General features: G+C 47.5%; 1 protein-coding gene across 1 annotated transcript in view; it reads right to left on the reverse strand.

Annotated features, from left to right (window-relative positions):
- Positions 1-20618, reverse strand: part of ERBB2 (erb-b2 receptor tyrosine kinase 2) — a 55609-nt gene that overhangs the window by 11387 nt on the left and 23604 nt on the right. The window contains exons 8-19 of the mRNA XM_080978256.1: positions 14785-14901; positions 13736-13862; positions 12741-12814; positions 12270-12360; positions 11022-11215; positions 10316-10448; positions 9767-9857; positions 7129-7289; positions 5450-5497; positions 3506-3644; positions 2465-2587; positions 1841-1939 (exon numbers count right to left, since the gene is read on the reverse strand). Of these exons, the coding sequence (XP_080834382.1) occupies positions 1841-1939; positions 2465-2587; positions 3506-3644; positions 5450-5497; positions 7129-7289; positions 9767-9857; positions 10316-10448; positions 11022-11215; positions 12270-12360; positions 12741-12814; positions 13736-13862; positions 14785-14901 (1397 nt within the window). The remainder of the gene's footprint in view (positions 1-1840; positions 1940-2464; positions 2588-3505; positions 3645-5449; positions 5498-7128; positions 7290-9766; positions 9858-10315; positions 10449-11021; positions 11216-12269; positions 12361-12740; positions 12815-13735; positions 13863-14784; positions 14902-20618) is intronic.

Genomic DNA, 20618 nt, shown 5'->3' on the forward strand with positions numbered 1-20618 from the left:
AAACAAAACATGGGTGACAACAACAGGGAAGCCCGATGCCGTGTAAGTTGCTTGTAACTTTGGCCGACAAAAAGTGTTTATAGACTGTTTTGAGTCTGTGGCATTCCCAGGAGGAGAATTAGTGGAGGGCACATTGAACCCAGTAAGAGCAGAAAAGATCTGTGAGGAAGCACAGCAAATAGAGAAACCGCAACATACTTGGCCCAGCTTTGAGAAGATGCTGAAAGGAGATGTGCTTATGTGTCCTGCGTGACAATTAAGTCAACTGGAGGGATTTCGGTGACATTTTAACCCGGGGAAATCCTGAGCATATAGGAAGGGTGGAGTTATTTTATTAGAGGTCTATTTCTCAGCTCCAAACTGATATAAAGGTCTGGCTGCACTGCTTTAAAGGAGAGGCCCACAATTTTTGCTTTTAAGCCTTATTCTCCATCATCTTACTGCCCCACCCCTCCTACATCATTTTTGACAGTATCTCTCTATTGCAGGGTTGGCAAATGTGGTGCCCTCCAGTTGTTGTTTTGACTCCAGGTCCCATCATCCCTGACACTTTGGCCATGCCGGCTGGGGCTGATGAGAGTTGCAGTCCAACATCTGGAGAACCACAAGTTCCCCATCCATGTTCTGGACAATAAGCCCCATGGATTCCATACTGGCATCTGGTACACTGAGACAACATCAGAGGTAGTGTGTGATCTTCATACAGCAGGAGGGAATAATCTGTGGCCCTCCAGATGTTCTTGAACTACAACTTTGGAAGGCGCTGCATATTCTCCTCCTCTGTTTCTCCTGGTTTTGCTTTGCTCTGCTAGGAGATGCTGGGATCTTTTGAACCTGTTGACCCAATGCAGTGAACTGGTAGCTATCAATTTATCTCCAACTGGATGCTCATGTGCTATGCAGTTAGAACAGCAACTGCAGCTATGGCACATAGGCCGCTTTTCAATTAGGTGGGCTGGAGGAAGTACCAAGAGGATGTTAGAGCAAGTGAGAAAGCGCTGTCCGTTTCCAGAAACTGTGAGAAGATTCTCAAAGATTCTCAGAAGCATTGAGGTGCAAGATTGCCTTGTCTACAGCAGCTATAAATAGCAATGGAGCACTTATCTGTGGACATGTGCGATTCCTACAGAGGAGAGACTGCTGAGCTGCGTGCAGGCAGCATGTACAACTGAAGTGTGCCTTACTATCTGCACTGTAGTAAAGTTGCAAATAAGTCTTCTACCATCAAGATTGGTGTTGCCTTCAAGTAAACAATGCTTGACTGAGCTTTACGGCTTCCATGTGTTTTATTGCCATTGGCCATGCGCAACTTGATCCTTTCAACAAGAAGCTGTATGGTCATCACTCTGCCTTGCAAGGGAGCTAGCATACATGCAAGGAAATGTTGCCGGGCCACCCTCAAGATTTATGGTTGGAGGTGGTAAAATCTTCAGAGGAGGCAAGGTTTGGGCTGGTCATCATTTGTGTGTGTGTGTGTGTGTGTGTGTGTGTGCCTGTGTGTGTGTGTGTGTGTACACACAGGCGCGCACACACATACACACAGTGTTTCATTCTTATTCAAATTGCTGTTATCGTTTTATTCCTGTTGCACCACCTCGACTGTTTTTGCTCTTTTAGTCATAGTGCCTTGCCTTGCCTCGCTGAGCTGCTTGGATGGATTTCCCCCCACTTTCTTGTGCAGTCATTTAGGTTTACAGTACAAATGGTGCATCAGGAAACAGTGCAATTATTCTCAGTTAAAATCTTGAGCCTCAGGGTGCTTGTCCCTGGTTCAGCTTTAGCCACTGGGTTGCAAATCCAAACCCGGATTAAGAGGGGTCACTGTGCCTTCCTCACTCACATCCAAAATCTCCTTGTTGGCTTTGGGCGAGGTGTTTTCCCGCAAGACTTTGATGGCCACCGGGATCTTCACACTCTCACCATCTGGAATCCAAATTCCCTGCATGGATGGTTAAGAGAAAGAGAGCAAGATGAATAAATGCATCGGGTTTTGTTTTTTAAGATGATGATGATGATGATTACAGGAATATGGGAAGGAGACTGCCTACTAGACACTTCAGAAAAACTCCCAAGTGAAAGATGTGGCCTAGTGTGGCAACACAGAGCGCCGTGCCTCTCTTCACACGGGACTTTGTGGTGTGCCAGAGGCACTCGCACACAGCAGCAGCCCAGGCAGAACTCTTAAGTTAAATTGCAGTGGCCCTGCTAGCTGACAAAGGAATCCCATTTCCCCCCAGTACCAACTTAATGGCTGCTGGGAAGATGCGATCACCACCTGGAATGGGAACATTTCGTTGAAAGGAAACACTTGGATCCTGAGTGAACGAGGAACAGGATTCAAGGCTTGGTAGTTCAAACTGAGTCTCTGAAAAGATTTCCAAAGGTCCTCAAGCTGTTGGGTTCCCAGCCAAGGGCTTTCCCGCGCCATTTGCCCACACAACAAATCTAATCCAGCGCTCCTCACCTTGTACACCGTTCCAAAAGCGCCTGAACCCAACACCTTGACTTTTTTCAGTTCCGTCTCCTTGAGAATACGCATCTGTGCCTGGTTAGGCAGGGCTCCGCTGGGTGTCAATGGCTCCACCAACTAACAGCATCAAAGAAAGTAAGGAGGGGTGCAGAGGGGGGGGGGATTTAAGTAGAGGTTTATGGCCACCTGCTAAGGGTAATGTAGCAGTGGATTTCCCACATCAGTAGGGGATGAACTAGAGGAGCTCTGAGGTCCCTTCCAACTCTATGGTTCCACTGCCCCCTAGTCAGTCTCACATACAAGCATGTAATAAAATTATTTGGGGGGACATGGAGAAGAATGAGAACACAACAGTGCTGGGGACTTCCTGTGAAGATTATTCTCGATGCGAGAAGCCAAGTTACAGGGAACCAGGCAGAGGGCCTTCTCGGCAGTGGCACCTGCCCTGTGGAACGACCTCGCACCAGATGTCAAAGAGAAAAACAACTACCAGACTTTTAGAAGACATCTGAAGACAGCCCTGTTTAGGGAAGCTTTTAATGTTTAATAGATTACTGTATTTTAATATTCTGTTGGAAGCCGCCCAGAGTGGCTGGGGAAACCCAGCCAGATGGGTGAGGTATAAATAATAAATTATTATTATTATTATTATTATTATTATTCAGTGGGAAGTTCCCTTTCGGACTATTTATACATTTAGGTCTTTTTATACATGCGTAACAGGGAAGCAGTTGTCTTATCTGGCTTTCTGTCAGCTGTCTGCAGAAGTTCAGAAGCAGAGCATGAAAATGAAGGCCTTCTCCTAAAACGTTTGGCAACATTTCATATTCAGAGATATACTGCCCCTGTACATGGAGGTTCCATTGAGCATGGAACGGAGAGGGAGGCAATTCCCCACATGGGGAAATAAAGCAGCGCTTCTAAAAAGGCTGCTAAAATCCAGAAGCACCGTGCCAAATCTCCCATGAGCTCTGCTGCAGGCTCTCCTCACAACCCCACCTCAGGGGGAAAGAGGTTACGGCCGCCAAACCCTACCTCTGTCTCTTGCAGGAGACGCCGCAGAGTGTGCTTCCGCTCTTGCTGCTTCCGACGCTTGATGCAAATGATGATGATGGACAAGAGAACCAGGACGAGCGCAGCACCCACCACCCCAGCTGTAATGGACGTAGCCTGGCTGGAAGAGGACAGAGAGAAAAGGGGGGAAGCCTGAAGCAGGGTAGCCAACTTTGCCTGCAACTTTCAGGGGATGCGAACGGGCAGGCAGGCAGAGAAGCTGCGCCAGGCAGGGCTTAACCAAGCAGAGAAAGTGAGGAGGATGAGTTGCCAAGAGAGAAACTTTTTAGGGAGTTTCAGGTGCCAATTAGAGACCTGCCCAATTCCTCAGGCCTTTGAGTGAACCGTGGGATACTCAAGGAAAGTCAGCAGTCTCTCCTGATGTTATGGCGAATTTTCATCCCTCGTGGTTTTTATTTATATTTCAACAACAATGGATTCTCCGTATTGCCACAGCCACAATAACCCGATTCTGGTGGGAATTAGCCGGAGCGGATATTTTTTCACAGGCACACGAAGGTGTAGGAATCAGCCCTACCAGAGAAACTGAAATATAAACTGAGAGCCTCTAGAGGTCAAAAATGTAAGGACAAACTTCTTCCTGTTTGGTGTGATCTTACTGTTTATGTTAACAATGCATAACATAACCAATCTCCTCCTTCCACTAGCCCCACTTGGCTTATAAACGGCTGTGGATGATAGAGGAATACAGGTAGCGCTCCAAATTAAAGTTTGCTGCAGCTCAGTCCCCTGGAAAACAAGGACTATCCATGGTACTGGTGTTTTTATTTTTTACAGACTAGTTATAATTCTTATTATACCAAAAGTCTGGAATGTATTGGTGATGTCTGTAGCCCTCCTCTTTGTCTTGGCTTAGACATTTCATGCCTGTTTTCTGTGATGAATTTTGTTTTGTGCTTGGTTTGGCATTTTAATAAATAACTAGAACAAATAAAGCAAAAACACCCACCGACTGATATACTGCTCAATAATAATAGTTTCAAAGCACAGTGTTTCCTGCTGCTTTTTCTGTTGCACGAGGTTCTAATGTACTATGATTGTAACCTACTTTGAGATTCTTTTAATAATGAGGAGCTAGAATTTGTTTTTTAATAATGTGTTCAAAGGATTTATCTCCTAGATCTTTTAGAGCTGATGCATGTTAGTGATAAAGAGCACAGGCTGTGAGCACTGTGGTTCATGTCTCAGATCAGCCACGAATTCACCAGATGGACTGAAAATTATTTCACTTTTACGAAATTATCACTGCATTTTGTTTCCCTCTGACCTCACTTTTCTCCCCCACGCAACCATGTATATTCGTCTGCCAATTTGAGACTTCACGCATCTGATGAAGTGGATTCTGGCCCTCAAAAGCAAATGGCATAATAAACGTGTCAGTCTTTAGGGTGCCACAAGTTTATTGGTTTTTACTGAATAATCTCTATCTTTCCAGCGAATCTTTCCAAATTTGTGGCCATTTGCTTTTTCTGTAGCACATTCAGCTCATCAGAGTACACTGCAGGATTATCTGTCCCGTCACAGGGACAGGAAAACATCCTTTCAAAAAAAACCTTTTTTGTAATTGAAAGCTGAGGTTTCTCAGAATACTGAATTCCCTAATCACACAATCACACATATTCATGGCTCTTAGCATGGCCTTTGTACTTAGGTTGTGCCCAGAAATCTTCCATGTTCAGTAACTTCAGTAACACACAGGTATCTGAAGAAGTGTTCATGCACACGAAAGCTTATACCAAGAACAAACTTAGTTGGTCTCTAAGGTGCTACTGGACAATTTCTTTTTATTTTTTCATATATTTCAGTAACACAAGAAACTTTATACTTTGTATAGGCTTGCACACCATCTTGACTTCCAAGGGAAGATACGTGGGATATAAATGAAAATGAGCCGATATCTAATACCTAGGTTTCTGATCCACGGGGCAGCCACGTTCATCCCGTATTGTACACCTGGAAAAGGAAACACCAAGTTGTATCACACAACCATTTAAGAAATACCACTTCACTTGTTAAGGAGAAACAACGGGTGCCAGAACAGAATACAGCTCGCTACTTGCAAACATTTAGGCAATTTTAATTTCTTTTTCACTTTTGCATTTTTTTTAACTGATTGAAACGACCGATAAATACAAAGTGTGGAGAACTAAAAGCAATCTTGTTAAAAACTGTAACAGGCATAATAATGTTCAGTAGAGCAGAATGAAGGAGACGGGCAACTGAATAAAAGTTTGTTTTATGCGACAACAGCCGCACGGATGCCAGTAGCCCAGAGTTGGAAATAACCCTGACCAGAGAAGAATGGCAAACAAAGTTGATGGACTATGCTAAAATGGCAAAATTAACTGGGAATCTTAGACATCAAGAGGGCAAGAACTTTAAAAAAGAATGGGAAAAGTTTACAATCTATTTAGAAGAACACTGTAAGCAGGTTAAAACATTAGCAGGATTTCAACCACACTTGTAAACTAACAGAAAGTATGGAAAATTTGGAAGGATAAAACTTGGGACAGTATTGATATGCAGTTGTAAATATTATCATTAGGACCCATGGAAGGGATGGGAGGGGAAGTCAGGAGATTCAGAGTAATCTTGATCTTTGGATTTTGAAATGTTTTTTGTCGTATGTTTATGTTTTTTTAAAAATCAAATAAAAAATTATATATATAAAAAGAAGACAACTGAATAAAAGTTTGCACGGCTTCATGAGCTTTCGGACACATGCAGTTATCACGAGCTGTGGAAGACATTTCTAGCGCCGACATTTAAAGGCGGCTTTAAAAAAAAAACCTTTTAATTTTTGTTTGCTGACCTTGTTTCATCAAAGCCCGTTTAGAGGCAGGTAGCGATGAGGACACCTTAGGCGGCAGATTTTTGGTGTCGCTCCAGGGCGGCCAAGTAAAAGGCTGACAGAAGTCAAAACGATTACGTGCTAAATTATACAGAAGGTATGCTCTGCAGAGAGCAAACCGCTAACAGTCTTAGCATTTCTTCCTCCCCACTTCCCATCACCCACTAGGCAAAGGTGCTGGTGCCTCTTTTCCAGCAGGACCTTCTCCACACAATCCAGAATGCGGCAGCTAGACTGGTGACTGGGCGTGGCCACCGAGACCACATAACACCGGTCCTGACAGACCTACATTGGCTCCCAGGACATTTCCGAGCACAATTCAAAGTGTTGGTGCTGACCTTTAAAGCCCTAAACGGCCTCAGCCCAGTATACCTGAAGGAGCATCTCCATCTACATCGTTCTGCACAGACAGTGAGGTCCAGCTCCGAGGGCCTTCTGGCAGTTCCCTCACTGTGAGAAATGAAGCTACAGAGAACCATGCAGAGGGCCTTCTCAGTGGTGGCGCCCGCCCTGTGGAACGCCCTCCCATCAGATGACAAGGAAATAAACAACTATCTGGTTTTTAGAAGGCATCTGAAGGCAGCCCTGTTCAGGGAAGCTTTTAATATTTGATGAATTATTGTATTTTAATATTTTGTTGGAAGCCGCCCAGAGTGGCTGGGGAAACCCAGCCAGAAGGGCAGGATATAAATAATAAATTATATTATTATTATTAACCATGTTGGAAACTCACGAGTGGGTGCAGTTGGTCGGGCAGATCTGGCACATGCCTTCCCCATCGGGATACTTCCAGATGGGTACGAAAGAACCGTCCACCTTCACGCCGCTGGGACACTGCTCCACGCAGTAGGGGCCATCTTTGTAATGGGCACAAGCCACACACTGGTCTGCGTCCTAAGGAAGGAAGGACAGAAAAAGAAGACTTTCTATAAGAAGAACAGGGGGAGGGGAACTCCTCCCTATCAGCTGTCCTGTATGGATCTGCATTCAATATCATCCCTACAACTCAAAGTGACTCATTATCGACATGACCCGAGACTGACATTAAAGCCAGAAACTTTGATAGGAATCTATGGATTTGGAGTCGCTGGGTCTGGGGCTGTTGCGAAGTCGCCTCAGGTGAACTGTGCTGTTCTTGCACATTTTATTACCTAATGAAGGGAAAAGTTGGGTAACTTGGATTTTGTAACATCACAGGTGCATTGATTTCAATGGGCAAATTTAAGCACATGCTCAAGGCATGAGCCTCAAAGCTTTCAAGCTTCAGAGCTCTTCACTTTGGCTGGATCTCGCTCTGAAAAATCTAAAAGAAATGACTAGTTGTGACTTTATCTTCAGTGTCTGAGGCGACAAGCTCTGAATAAAGCTTGCCCAGCTTTTATCTATGATGCACGAAGTCTTTGCCGGCATGCCAGCTGATATTTGCTCTCTTGCATAATGACTATGTGGGCAGTCCTTAAGAGGAGGGATGGGCGATACTTCTATTTATTGTCTGAAACCGGTATGGCGTTTGCATCGCGACACCAGTTTCAGACTTTTTGAGCTGCCGATACATCGTGACTTCCCAGCCACCATGATGTATTGACGGTTAAAATTGATATACGCTGTGTTTATAAATTTATCTGTTTTAGTTATTTGCTATTCAGTTTTCTTTGTTTCTTCCTATCATTTCTATTACAAGGTTCAACTCAAATTTTTACGTAACAACATTTTGTTAACGCATTTATGGGTCACACAGCTATTAGGTTTTGTGAGTATAAAGACTGATGATTGAGTTTATTTAAGTTTTATTACCCTCGACTTTTCTCATTTTACGTTACAAAATAGAAACATCCATCAAAACATCAAGAAGGCAGAAAAACCCAGAAAAACCTGTGGTAATAGGACCATTTATTTTTTTCTGTAAAGCCGTGACAGAATTTAGCTGGAAGGAATGCAAACAAGCACACCTTTCCTGTTAATAATTTATCTCTGGTATTTCATAGTCACCCGGTTTAAAAACAAGCCTGTTTGAAAACGAGCCTGAGGAATTCTCCCTTAATATTTGGATACAGGTGACGTGAGAAGAGAGAACAGGTGAAACCTCCCCACTGACCTGCTCCACAGATTCAACTGCATGGATTCATAGCTCATTTTAAAGGAAGGAGCCTGTAGCAAAGACATGGGAAGCCCATGGGCCCTCAAGACTCCGACCCCCAGCAGCCTCAGCCACCGTGGCCCATGGCTGGGAATTATGGGGTTTGTAGTCCAACAACTTTGGAAAAGACACCTTGCTATATTGAGCAATGGTTTTTCCACATTTTATTCTGGCATACATGGAAATTCCTAAGAAGCTTTTTTAAAGCATTTTTGTCATGTTTATTAGCAAAAAAAACACAAAAAACCCCAAAACTTTCCAGAGTGGCTTATTAGATCAGTAATTAGACAGTACCCCCCCCCCCAAGTTCATAATCTAAAAGGCATGACACACAAGGAAAAATGAATGGGGAGGGAAGAGGGCAGAAGCCAGTTCAAAAACTAGTTATTTCTCCTTACAGTGACTGGTTAATTTGTCCAAGCTTCCTCCATTAAAAGATACAAGCTTTCTAAAAATCGACAGCAAAACACCTTCTTTTACAACATGCAGTCATGGGGAGTATTGAATCAATTGGCTTGGCACTATTTGAACACACGCTGCCATTTGCATGCTTCCACCTTCCAGATTCCTCTCACCTCTGAGCAGCAAACCGGGAATACAAACCAATTCATCCTACGGTTTGTGCAAATCATATATGGATGTAAATTGGAGGTGAGAGAAGAAACCAGAGCAGAAAAGAAGGGGGGCACAGGGTTTGTTTATGTAGCACCAAAGGGTGGTCAGAACTGACTTCTTGGGTGTGTTCAGGGACAGCTCCAGCTCTGAGGGGACCCTTAGCAAAGAGCTGTCTAGTGGGGGCCCTCCAATGTCAGAGGCCCTGGCAGGTTTGTTGGATAGTGAGAGCAAGCAGCCAGAACTACTCAGATCAGCATGGGGAGACTGGGTCCACAGGCCACCATTTTAATTTCCGACAAGACCACAGCACTGCTCTGGGGCATTGTGGGAAATGTAAATGGTGGCTTCCAGTCCTGATCAGTGCCAGAGGAGGAAAAATTAATGGAGGGCCAGGGCAGACCTGCCAGGACAGTAGATGCCAGTTCTGGTCATTCTTTCTGTGCATATAGGGTGACAAGGAACATGAGCAGTGTGTGTGTGTGTGTGTGTGTGTGTGTGTGTGTGTGTGTGTCTTGGAGCAGATGCTCAAAGATACTTTATGGATAGACAACTTGATGTGGAAAGGCAAGGAAGTCAGAATAAAGCCTGGGCCTCCACAGCCTTCAGTCCCTGCCCTTACCGATCCATTGCAGGACTCTGTCCCATTTTGGGGCAAGCACTCAGAATGGCATGGAAGGCACCGTGTCCCGTTGACGTATTCCCGGAACTCTCTGTAGGAGAAGAAATTGCAAAGTCAGGTCAATCCAAAATTTAGGCAGCTTCCAGTTTTTCTCCTCCCGGTTTTCCTTAACTTCCTGGAATGTCGTGGATTGGCAATCCATCATCTGCCGGTGCCCTTCTCATCACAGTAACTTCTACTAGGGCTGCATTTTAATTGTTCTATAAAATTTGGTGGTGACAGATGGATGTTTCAAAAAAGAAGAAAAACAAGGAGGTGATATGTATGCTATTTTCACACCTCTTCCATGTACCCTGAAAGCACAGAATTTAGTCAACAACACAGAACCCAACACTAAGAAAATGTAGCTTTTTTATATATAAACATAGCAAATGTCTCTAGACCTTAATGTGGCTAAACAATGTATTTTCTACATAGCACTCCCAGTTGCTCCTAATCTGAATTGTAGACAGACAGGGCTCCTAGTCTGCTTTCCCCATGATCACATACCCATCCAGAAGGCTGCAGTTTTTAACACATTCGTTCCCACGCAGAAACCCAATGCAGGACATGCACTGAGTCCCCCCAGGTCCCCAGCAGTGCCCCTTGGAGCAGAGGGGGGAGCAACTCTGGTCTTCATGTACTGTGGAGAAGAAGATATAGGAGTGTATGCAATTGTTACCTGTTCTTTTGCTACCATCAAAAGGATGGAGGAAGCCATCAATGACAAGTCATTTTGTTCGACTCTTGCTGGCCTCACTGTGAGTTGCCCAAGCTAACATTGCGCTGAATAACCCTGAATTCTTATGCATTTGCTCACAAAGAGCTCACATATGGAGTCCCTAAATTCTCCTATCTGCACAGGATTTTTCATAAGCCTGGCAAAGGGGCTCACTTCCCTCCCCCCTCAACACCAGATTGTTAAAAAGTGGCTCCCAGATTGGAAGATTGTGGAGGGGGGGCCTAATAATAATAACAATAATAATTATTATTTATTTATAACCCACCCCCAGCCACTCTGGGCGGCTTCCAACAAAATATTAAAAGTACAATAAAACATCAAACATTAAAAACTTCCTTAAACAGGGCTGCCTTCAGATGTCTTCTAAAAGTCAGATAGCTGTTTATTTCCTTGATATCTGAAGGAAGGGCGTTCCACAGGGCGGGCCCACTGCCTGGTTCCCTGTAACTATAGGAGTAGGTGCTACACACTTACTACACTCGGGGTTGTTGTCATTCTGGAACAAGGTCTGCCGAGGGTTCTTGAAGATGGCTTCCCAAGGAACGTTCTGGATGAAGCAAAGGTTGGGGTTGTGGTGAATCAGGACCATTCCGCTGCTGATCTCTTGCAGCGAACGCAGGCCGAAGGAGGAGATGTTGAGGTTTTGCAATGTCAGAGAATAGACTCCGCTGCCAAAAGAAAAGAAAACACAGGCTCCCTAATCAGGAAGAAGAGAAGAAGCCCTAAAATAGCGATTTTCTTTGTCTATCCCTGCCGTGCTGAAGTTGATATTGACTAGCCCAGCGAGGGACTCATTTAACATCCTGTCTCGTTTTGTTGCATTTCAAGTAATATAATTTCAGGAACTTCAGTTAGTATGAAGGGTGAAGGTTTTAAAATAAGTAAGATATTCAGGCATCTTTTTGCTGTACCTGAGGATATTACTTCCAGCTTCTTTCTTTTCGTGTAAGGAAGGAAAGATGGCTGGCGCAGGACAGAAACCGTGGCAGGATGAAGTGCTTTAGTGAGGGATTACAAAGCAGAGGGTTCTCTCTGCTCTACCTACCACATGGCTGGTGTGTGAGGGGAAAGTTGAGGGAGAGGAAGTTACATTGTGTAGGCCCAAAGTTTTTGCGGTTTATTTGGATACCCTCCGACCTTTCGTCAGAAGGTGAGAGGCAAGGCCCTCCACTCGCTGAGTGCTTCTGCAGGATTAGCCTCCATCTCTGGAGGGGTTTCCCTTCAGCAGGAAATGCCAGTTCAGAGATCCCCTTAGGAGAGACAATGGGAAACCCGGGTTTCCTCTGAGCGACCCTGAGCTTGCTTGACCAAGTGACAGAAGTTCCACACTGCCTTGTGCATGTTAACAGTGAATACTTGTAATATGGTGGCAAGCTGACAACCAGCAGGAAGCCTTTGACAATGTCAAGACGACAGACACACACAACTACCAACATTCACTGGACTCGATAACTGGTAAAAAGAGGGACGGGATATATCCTGTTAGATCTGGAGAGCCACAAAATCCATTGGGGTTTGACAGCATTTATGCAAGTAAATAGAGACAGCTCGCTTACAGCCATCTAGTGAGTTAGTAGCAGAGGCAAGCTCAGATTCTGGAATCCTTGATTTATAGTTCAGTCTTTTAGCTGTTGCAATCTAAGCTATTTCTGCCCCAATCCAGGGTGTGTGCATGTGTGTTTGTGTGTGTGTGTGTGTGTGTGTGTGTGTGTGCGCGCTTACTTGTAAAGGGCTCGTCCCCGGATCACTTGAAGGTTCTGGAAAGGGTTTAAGTCCACAAGAGACTCCGGCCAGGATTCAATATAGAGGAAGCCTATGCAAAACACAAAGTTTGGACCATTCAGCGGAGGATGAGGGCACCTGATTTATTTATCACTTGTATATCCAACTTTTCCTCCAAGGAGCTCAAGGTGGCATACATGGTTTTCTTCCTCCCCATTTTATCCTTGCAACAACCCTGTGAGGTAGGTCAGGCTGAGAGACTGTGACTGGGCCCAGTGTCACCCAGTGAGCTTCGTGGCTGAGTAGAGATTTGAACCCTGGTCTCCCAGGTCCTAGTCCAAAACTCTAACCACTGAACCACACTGGCTCCCTTAATAATGCTACTCCATAACAATGAAGAACCCCTTTGCCTGGGACTTGGAGGCAGGGTAGAGGGGACCAAGGCTACCTAGAAATAAAATTCTTACGTACCTGTTAGATCCTTCAGGTTCTCAAAGACTTTAAGCTGCTTGGGATCAAGGGGCGGAGTATCAGAGGCAGGATCCCTGGACAGAAATGAAGGAAACTGCATTGGTGGGAAATGAAATAAACAGACACACTTCGCTTCCTCTTGCTATTATTACTGTACTCTTTGTAACTTAAGTGACCACTACTTTAATTTTGGTTCTACTCAGTTGATGAAAATGTGGCCAAAATATTTTACGCACCACATGCTATTCTGAGTGGAATCACCTCAGCATTTCTCACAAGGAAACTCTGCTGTGAAGGGCAAAATGACAAAGACAAAAGCCAGCCCTGGTGCTTCCTTTATTAAAAAAATTATATTTATTCGATTTTAGAAATATAAAATTATAACAATACAACCATACAGATCCACATTTACAGATTCTTCTGAATCTCTGGACTTCCCACCTTCTCCTCCATGGGTCCTATTATCAAACCTTTTCTACAGCACCTTTTCCAATATTCTATATTTAATACAACTCCATTGTCTCCCTAGTACTTGCTACCTTACGAGTGTTACTGCAATCCTGCTAATGCTTTCATCTGTTTACAGTGGTCTCCAATATAAATTATATTTTTTCCCATTCTTTGTTAAAGTTTTGGTCTTCTTGGTTCCTGAGCTTTCTGGTTAGTTCTGCCATTTCAGCATAGTCCAACAGTTTAATTTGCCATTTTTCTCCGGTAGGGATTTTATCTTCTTTCCATCTCCAGCCCTGGTGCTTCTGAGACTACTTGTTCCCAATACCAGAAGGCTTTCACACCTCATGGTCTGATTTCTACGGCCGCCATTTTTGTCATATACCCCAAAGAGCCTAAATCGTTCCAACTTCCTCCACTTCTTTCCTTTTTTATAAACACTCCCATAGCCCTTCCAAAGCTAAAACCTCACATGGTACAATTACAAGGATGTCTTGAGCAAACTGATGCCACACCCTTTACACCTAAAGCTCACCGTTACTCACCCTGCAAAAGTCTCTGGCAGAAAGGCTAAGCTGCCGAAGATCTTGGTGCAGCCGGCAAAGTGGTGGATGTTGGAGGCATTGATGGCACGGACCCCTTTCAGGAAATCCATCCCCAAACCGTAGCAGACTGAGAGGTGGGGGGCGGGGAGGGGAGGGAAGAGAATGTGCATATGAGTCTACAAACATCATCACAACCATAATGCAGAGCAGACAATGGGAACAACACAGAACCTTTGGGCTAAAGGGCCGAAAGAAAGGCTAACTCAGACATAGGCAAACTCCGGCCCTCCAGATTTTTGGGACTACAATTCCCATCATCCCTAGCTAACAGGACCAGTGGTCAGGGATGATGGGAACTGTAGTTCCAAACATCTGGAGGGCCAGAGTTTGCCTATGCCTGGGCTAACCCAAGTCCTTCTTGGGTGTTGAATGCACCAGTTGCAACCCCTAGTGGCCAAGAAAGAGCCATGAGCCCAAAAATCAGGGTGACTCGCCTGCTGAATATCTACAAACGCGATTCCTGAAACTGCTGCAAAGTTGGAGAGCAAAGCCAAGGTGGTCAAGGATAGGGTCAGAATACTCAGGAGGTAGAGTAAGTTAAAACTAAAACTCTGAAGAGAGCACAAATCGGTTTCAACGTTTGCAACTGTTTGCATAAACAAGCCTTTTGCCTTCCTGGTTTTGGACTGGCTAGGGATGATGAGAGTGGCAGTCCAAGACATCTGGAGGACACTGAAGTGGGGAAAGCTGCCATAAGCCCTTTCTACAACATTGGCCATTTCTACGGGTAACAGGAACGAGAGACAGGAAACAAAGTAGTATAGAATCCCATACCTGCGTCCCCATATATATCCCTCCCCCTCGTGCCAAATATCTCCATGCGACGAAGGAGGGCATACCCTACAAGTGTTGCTGGTACCCCAGGTTCTCAGAAGGACATGCATGGTGGGCGTACACAATGTGATGCCAAGACTGATGCATCATGGGAAAAGTCAGAGTCTTCCTGGAAACAGTGTTTCTCCCTCCACTGGCCAACTCCCAGCTCTTACCTTTGGGACACGGCTTGTTGCACTTCTCGCACTTTTGCACGGTGCCCACGCTCACCTCCTGACTGGTCTGAGGGCACACCAAAGTACAGGACCCAACCTCTGCCGCCAAGTAGTTATCTGTAATTCAAAACAACAGGAAGTGAATGACAGCCTGGAATCAGCATTTCTTTTCTTTAATTATAAAAACCACTGCATAAGGATGGTGTGCAGCAAGGCAGATTATAGCAATACGTACACCACCCTCCGTTCACTTATATGCTATTTTCCCATGGGAAAGCATGCTCAAAGCAGCTTGCAACAACAGCAAAAGAACCCCCGATGCCAATATGTTTCTCATGTACCGCAACAGCCTGGCCATTAAATCTTCACCGGTATTCCATGGCCATCAGGTTACACCATATCACATGGGTAGGCAAACCAAGGCCCGGGGGCTGGATCTGGCCCAATCACCTTCTCAATCCGGCCCGCGGACAGTCCAGGAATCAGCATGTTTTTACATGCGTAGAATGTGTCCTTTTATTTAAAATGCATCTCTGGGTATATGTGGGGCCTGCCTGGTGTTTTTACATGAGTAGAACGTGTGCTTTTATTTGAAATGCATCTCTGGGTTATTTGTGGGACATAGGAATTCCTTCTTTTTTTCAAAATATAGTCTGGCCCCCAACAAGGTCTGAGGGACAGTGGACTGGCCCCCTGCTGAAAAATTCTGCTGACCCCTGTCATATCACATTCTCATTCTGGTCCATCTCCCTCCACACAAGTTCTTAAAAAGAAGTTCGGGAAGCCATTTTGCTTCATGTAATTGGGAGAAAATAACACCTCCATTGCAAGGATCCTTCAGAAAGGAGTTGCTGCCAAGAGCATTTTTGTGCAAGTGTCTTTTGATGCATTGAATAGAATGAAAGTTTATGAGTCATAGCGGAGGAGACAGCATGTGTACAAATTCAACAGGGCTTTTTTTGTTTTGTTGCTACAGTGGTACCTCAGGTTAAGCACTTAATTCGTTCCAGAGGTCCGTTCTTAACCTGAAACTGTTCTTAACCTGAAGCACCACTTTAGCTAATGGGGCCTCCTGCTGCCGCCGTGCCGCCGGAGCATGATTTCTGTTCTCATCCTGAAGCAAAGTTATTAACCTGAAGCACTATTTCTGGGTTAGCGGAGTCTGTAACCTGAAGCGTATGTGTCAGGGGTTCAGGAGCAGAGGCAAGGGCAAGGGAGGAAACAGAGAGCGAGGGAGAGGAGGCAGAAGAAAAGATGAGTGATGACGACGACCCGAGATCTCCGAGTCTTTCCAGTGAATCAGAAGATTCACAGAAAGGAGCACCAGTGGCCAGGGCAAGGGGGGAGCCTAGGGGGACACCCCAGGAAGATAGAGCCAGAGGGGACTCAGAGGGGAGCAGTTGGAAATCAGGACCAGCGTCACCGCCAGAGAGCAGGGAAGAGGAAGGGCGCCAGGGATCAAGCGCTGGCAGCTCACAACAGGGGGGAGGGCACGAGTCAGGAGTGGCCACACCTCCATCGGGGAGCGAAGAAACGGTCAGACGGAAGGTGGAAGGTTGGGCGCGCGTGCCAAGTTCAAATGCACAGGAAGGTGGCGCAGTAGGCAGCCCAGAAAGGGAGCCAGGTCCTAAAGCCCGCCGAAAGGAGGGAGAAGAGTCAGGGGGGTCAGCGTCAGCGTCAGAGGAATCCCGGAAGGAAGAGACCCCGGGGGGCAGAGGGACCCAGAGAAGAACAGTCAGGCGGAAAAGGTGGAGCAAGGCTAGGATATTAAGTTGGTGTACAAGGGGCGGAGACTCAGATGGAGCTTCGCCGATCTAACCATGAGACGTAGAGTTGCACGCAGCAGCTTGAGAATGGAAACTGTAACTCAATAAAGACTTTTATTTAATGATCGCTGGCTAGCGTGATCCTCTGTGAGCTAGGATCTGGAAGCAGCTCTGACAGTAAGCTCCATCTCTAGATTGTGGGCATCTACGTCCTCGCGGAGAGGAGAGAAAGCGGGTGCCTACTAGCGAGCTCACGAACGGCAGACAACATGACGGCCGAACAGCAGATAGTGGAACTCAGAGAAGCAGTGACACGACTGAATGCCGAGGCTCTTGCATCCAGGAAGAGAGAGGAGGACGCAGCTGCCGCCTACAGGGATCTCCAGGTCAGGTTGGAAGTGCTTACGAAGCAAGGGCAACTGACACCCAAACCGGAGGGGATTGGGTTGGGGAGACGAACAGGCGGTCTGGTCTCTCACTTCGATGGGAATTTGCAACAGTACCCCAACTTTAGAGCAGATGTAATGTGTGCACTGCAACTGCTGAACAAAGACTTTAGAGATGAGCAAGAGAAGGTGGGATTCATCATGTCCCATTTGCATGGAGATGCTAAAGCATGGCTGCGCAATTTGTGGAGAGATAAGGATCCGGCGCTCCAAAATGCGGATGCCTTTATTAAAGCGATGGATGGGTGCTTTTTATCAAGCATTGACGTGGATCTTGCTCGGCAGGAGATACATGGACTGAAGCAAGGGAGGGCCAGCGTAAGGCAGTACCATGCCCGCTTTTTCGCTTTGGTCAGTGCCCTGGAATGGGACAGAGATTCGGCTCCTGTAAGAGACCTGTTTTGGGAGGGATTGCACGGCTCGGTTAAAGATGAAATTGCGAGGGGGGAGAGACCCCGGACCACGCAGGAGATCGTTCAGAGGGCGCTGGCGGTGGGGGTGCGGCTGGAAGGACGTCCGTGGAGCAGGGACGAAGGGCGTGGAGGGCGCGAACCAGCCAGGGGCTCCTCCTTCCTTCCCAGAGAAGCAGCGCGTGCGCAATCCACGCCTCCGCCAGGAGGAGGAGCGGAACCTATGGAGGTTGGAGGTGCAAGGGCTCAGTCAGCAGCCAGAGCCCTAGCACCGGCAGCAGTGAAAGCGAAGCCTCCTAGAGGGAACAGGAAGTGTTACATCTGCGATGATCCACAGCATATGGCGAAAGAGTGTCCCCAGAGGCTCCACAAGCACACTGCAGCCTCAGCAATGGTAACTGCAGCAACGCAGCAAGGACAACCACAGCAGGGAAACGAAGGAGTCTGGTTGGAAGAAGAGGCACTGGGGCCCAGCCAGACGTGTCAGTGAAGCAGTCCCCAGAGATTTTACAGCCCATGGACCCCCTCCCGCCCAAACCGGTAGTGAGGCTCACCGCGTCGCTCCAGCTGCCCAATGGAATCACCATGGACGTGCCAATCACCATTGACTCCGGAAGCAATGCGGACTTTATAGGGCAGGACTTTGTCGACCGGCACGCTATACAGTTGCTGCCTGCCACGCTGCCCCTGCAGGTTGTCACGGTGGATGGCAGGGAGCTGCTAGGGGGGCAAGTGGTGAAGCAGACGCCACCAATGGTGATGCGACTTGGGAATCACAGGGAAATCATCAGCTTCAATGTCACTCAACTATCGGACACGCCCATTGTATTGGGCATGAGTTGGCTGGACAAGCACAGCCCGACGCTGGCTTGGTACCAGAGGCAGCTGACCTTCGGCTCTTCCTTTTGCGCTGAACACTGCATCGTGCCCAGGCAGGAAGGAGGGGAAGAGGAGTCACAGCTGCAGCTAGGCACGCTGCAAGCGGTTCCCCACAAGTACGCAGAATTTTTGGAGGTTTTCTGCGAGAAAGAGGCAGACAGGCTACCCCCCCACAGACCATATGACTGCAAAATTGACCTGCTGCCGGGGGCGGCGCTGCCCAAAGGGAAGCTGTATTCCATGTCTGAGGACGAACTGCAGGAACTCAAAGAGTTCATAGATCATAATTTGGAGCGCGGTTTCATCCGAGAGTCCAAGGCAGCGGGGGGCAGTCCGGTATTCTTTGTTAAGAAGCGGGACACGCCCCAAAAAAGACTTGTAGTGGACTTTCGCATCTTGAACAGTGTGACCAAGCCATCGGACTTCCCCATGCCCCGAATCGACGACCTCCTCGCAAAGGTACGGAAGGGCAGAGTGTTCACCAAGTTGGACCTGCGAGGGGCATACAACCTCATTCGCATGCGGGAGGGAGATGAGTGGAAGACAGCCATGTTCACGCCCCTGGGCACCTACGAATATAGAGTTATGCCTTTTGGATTGCAAAATGGCTCCCACGTTTTTCAAGCTTTCATGCATCACGTGTTGGCGGGGCTCCTCTACAAGACGTGCGTCTGTTTCTTGGATGACATCCTGATCTTTTCGGAATCGCAGCAGGAGCATGACAGACACGTCAAGGAAGTGCTGAGCAGGCTACAGCAACATAGGCTTTACGCCAAGCTGGAGAAGTGCCAATTCGACGTGACCGAGGTGGATTTCCTGGGCTACAAGTTGTCTGATAAAGGGCTCGCCATGGACAGCGCCAAGGTCCGAGCAGTGTTGGATTGGAAAAGCCCACGCAACCGGAAGGAGGTCCAACGGTTTGTCGGCTTCGCGAACTTCTATCGCAAGTTTATCAAAGGCTTTGCGATGCAGACAGCGGCCATCACGGACACGCTCAGCTCCAAGAAAAAGAAGTTCATCTGGACAGAGCAGGCGGAGCAGTCCTTTCAGGCACTCAAGCGTCTCTTCGCGTCGGAAGAGCAGCTGCTTCATGTCAACCCCAGCAGGCCGATGAGGGTGGAGACAGACGCTTCGGACAGAGCCGTGGGAGCAGTCCTGCTGCAGAAAGACCCGCAGGGGGTTTGGAGGCCGGGAGCGTTTTACTCAAGGAAGCTCAGCAAGTCCGAACAGAACTACACCATCTGGGACAGGGAGTTGCTGGCCATTCATGCAGCGTTCAAAGCGTGGAGGCACTTCCTGATCGGCGCCAAGCACACGGTGCAGGTCTGCACGGACCACAAGAATCTAGAGCACTGGCGCACGGCACAGTTCCTGAACCAGAGGCAGATACGTTGGGCTGAGTTCTTTGCGAATTTCGACTTCCGAATAGAGTATGTCCCGGGGGACACCAACATCATGGCGGATGCTCTCTCCCGTAAGCCACAGTATCTGGAGGAGGCAACGCCAGCGGCCGCCATGCACATCTTCGCACCGACAGTGTGGGCGTGCGCGGCGGCAACAGTTGACCTGGATGCGGTGCGACGAGCGTTGCAGGATGACTCCTTCGCGCAAGCAAAGATGGCAGAGGTGCACAGGGGCACGGCAGCGACCGACGAGTTCCAGCTGCGAGATGGTTTGCTCATCCGTAAAGGGGCCATCTACATGCCGGGAGACGAACTTCGCGCCAAGGTACTGCAGCAGCTGCACGACGCGCCCACTGCCGGGCACTTTGGCAAGGAGAAGACGGTGGAATTAGTAGCCAGAGACTTCTGGTGGCCCGGAATGAGAGGGGAAGTCGCGGACTACGTGGCGAGGTGTGACACCTGCCAGAGGTCCAAACCAGTGCACAGACCGCCGGCCGGACTGCTGGAACCGCTGCAAACTCCGTTCGAGCCATGGGAGAGAGTGGCCCTGGACTTTGTCACGGATCTACCCAGCTCGAGGGGCAAGACGGCTGTGCTGGTGGTGGTGGATTTGTTCTCCAAGATGGCACATTTCATTCCGTGTGCGAAGGTGGCCACGGCGGAACAAACCGCCAAACTGTTCATAGACCACGTGTTCAAGGTTCACGGTCTGCCGCGGTCTATTCTGTCCGACCGAGGGCGACAGTTCATCTCAAACTTCTGGCAGAGGCTGATGGGCTTCCTGAACGTCAAGATCAACCTGGCGTCGGCTAGACACCCGCAGACCAACGGGCAAGCGGAGCGGGTCAATGCCATCATGCAGCAGTACCTGAGATGTTATGCGAATCAACAGCCTGCGACGTGGGTGGATTACCTGCCTCTCGCCGAGTT

This window comes from Podarcis pityusensis, assembly GCF_964106645.2.
Source record: "Podarcis pityusensis genome assembly, chromosome: 13".
In the NCBI taxonomy this organism is placed as follows: Eukaryota; Metazoa; Chordata; class Lepidosauria; order Squamata; family Lacertidae; genus Podarcis; species Podarcis pityusensis.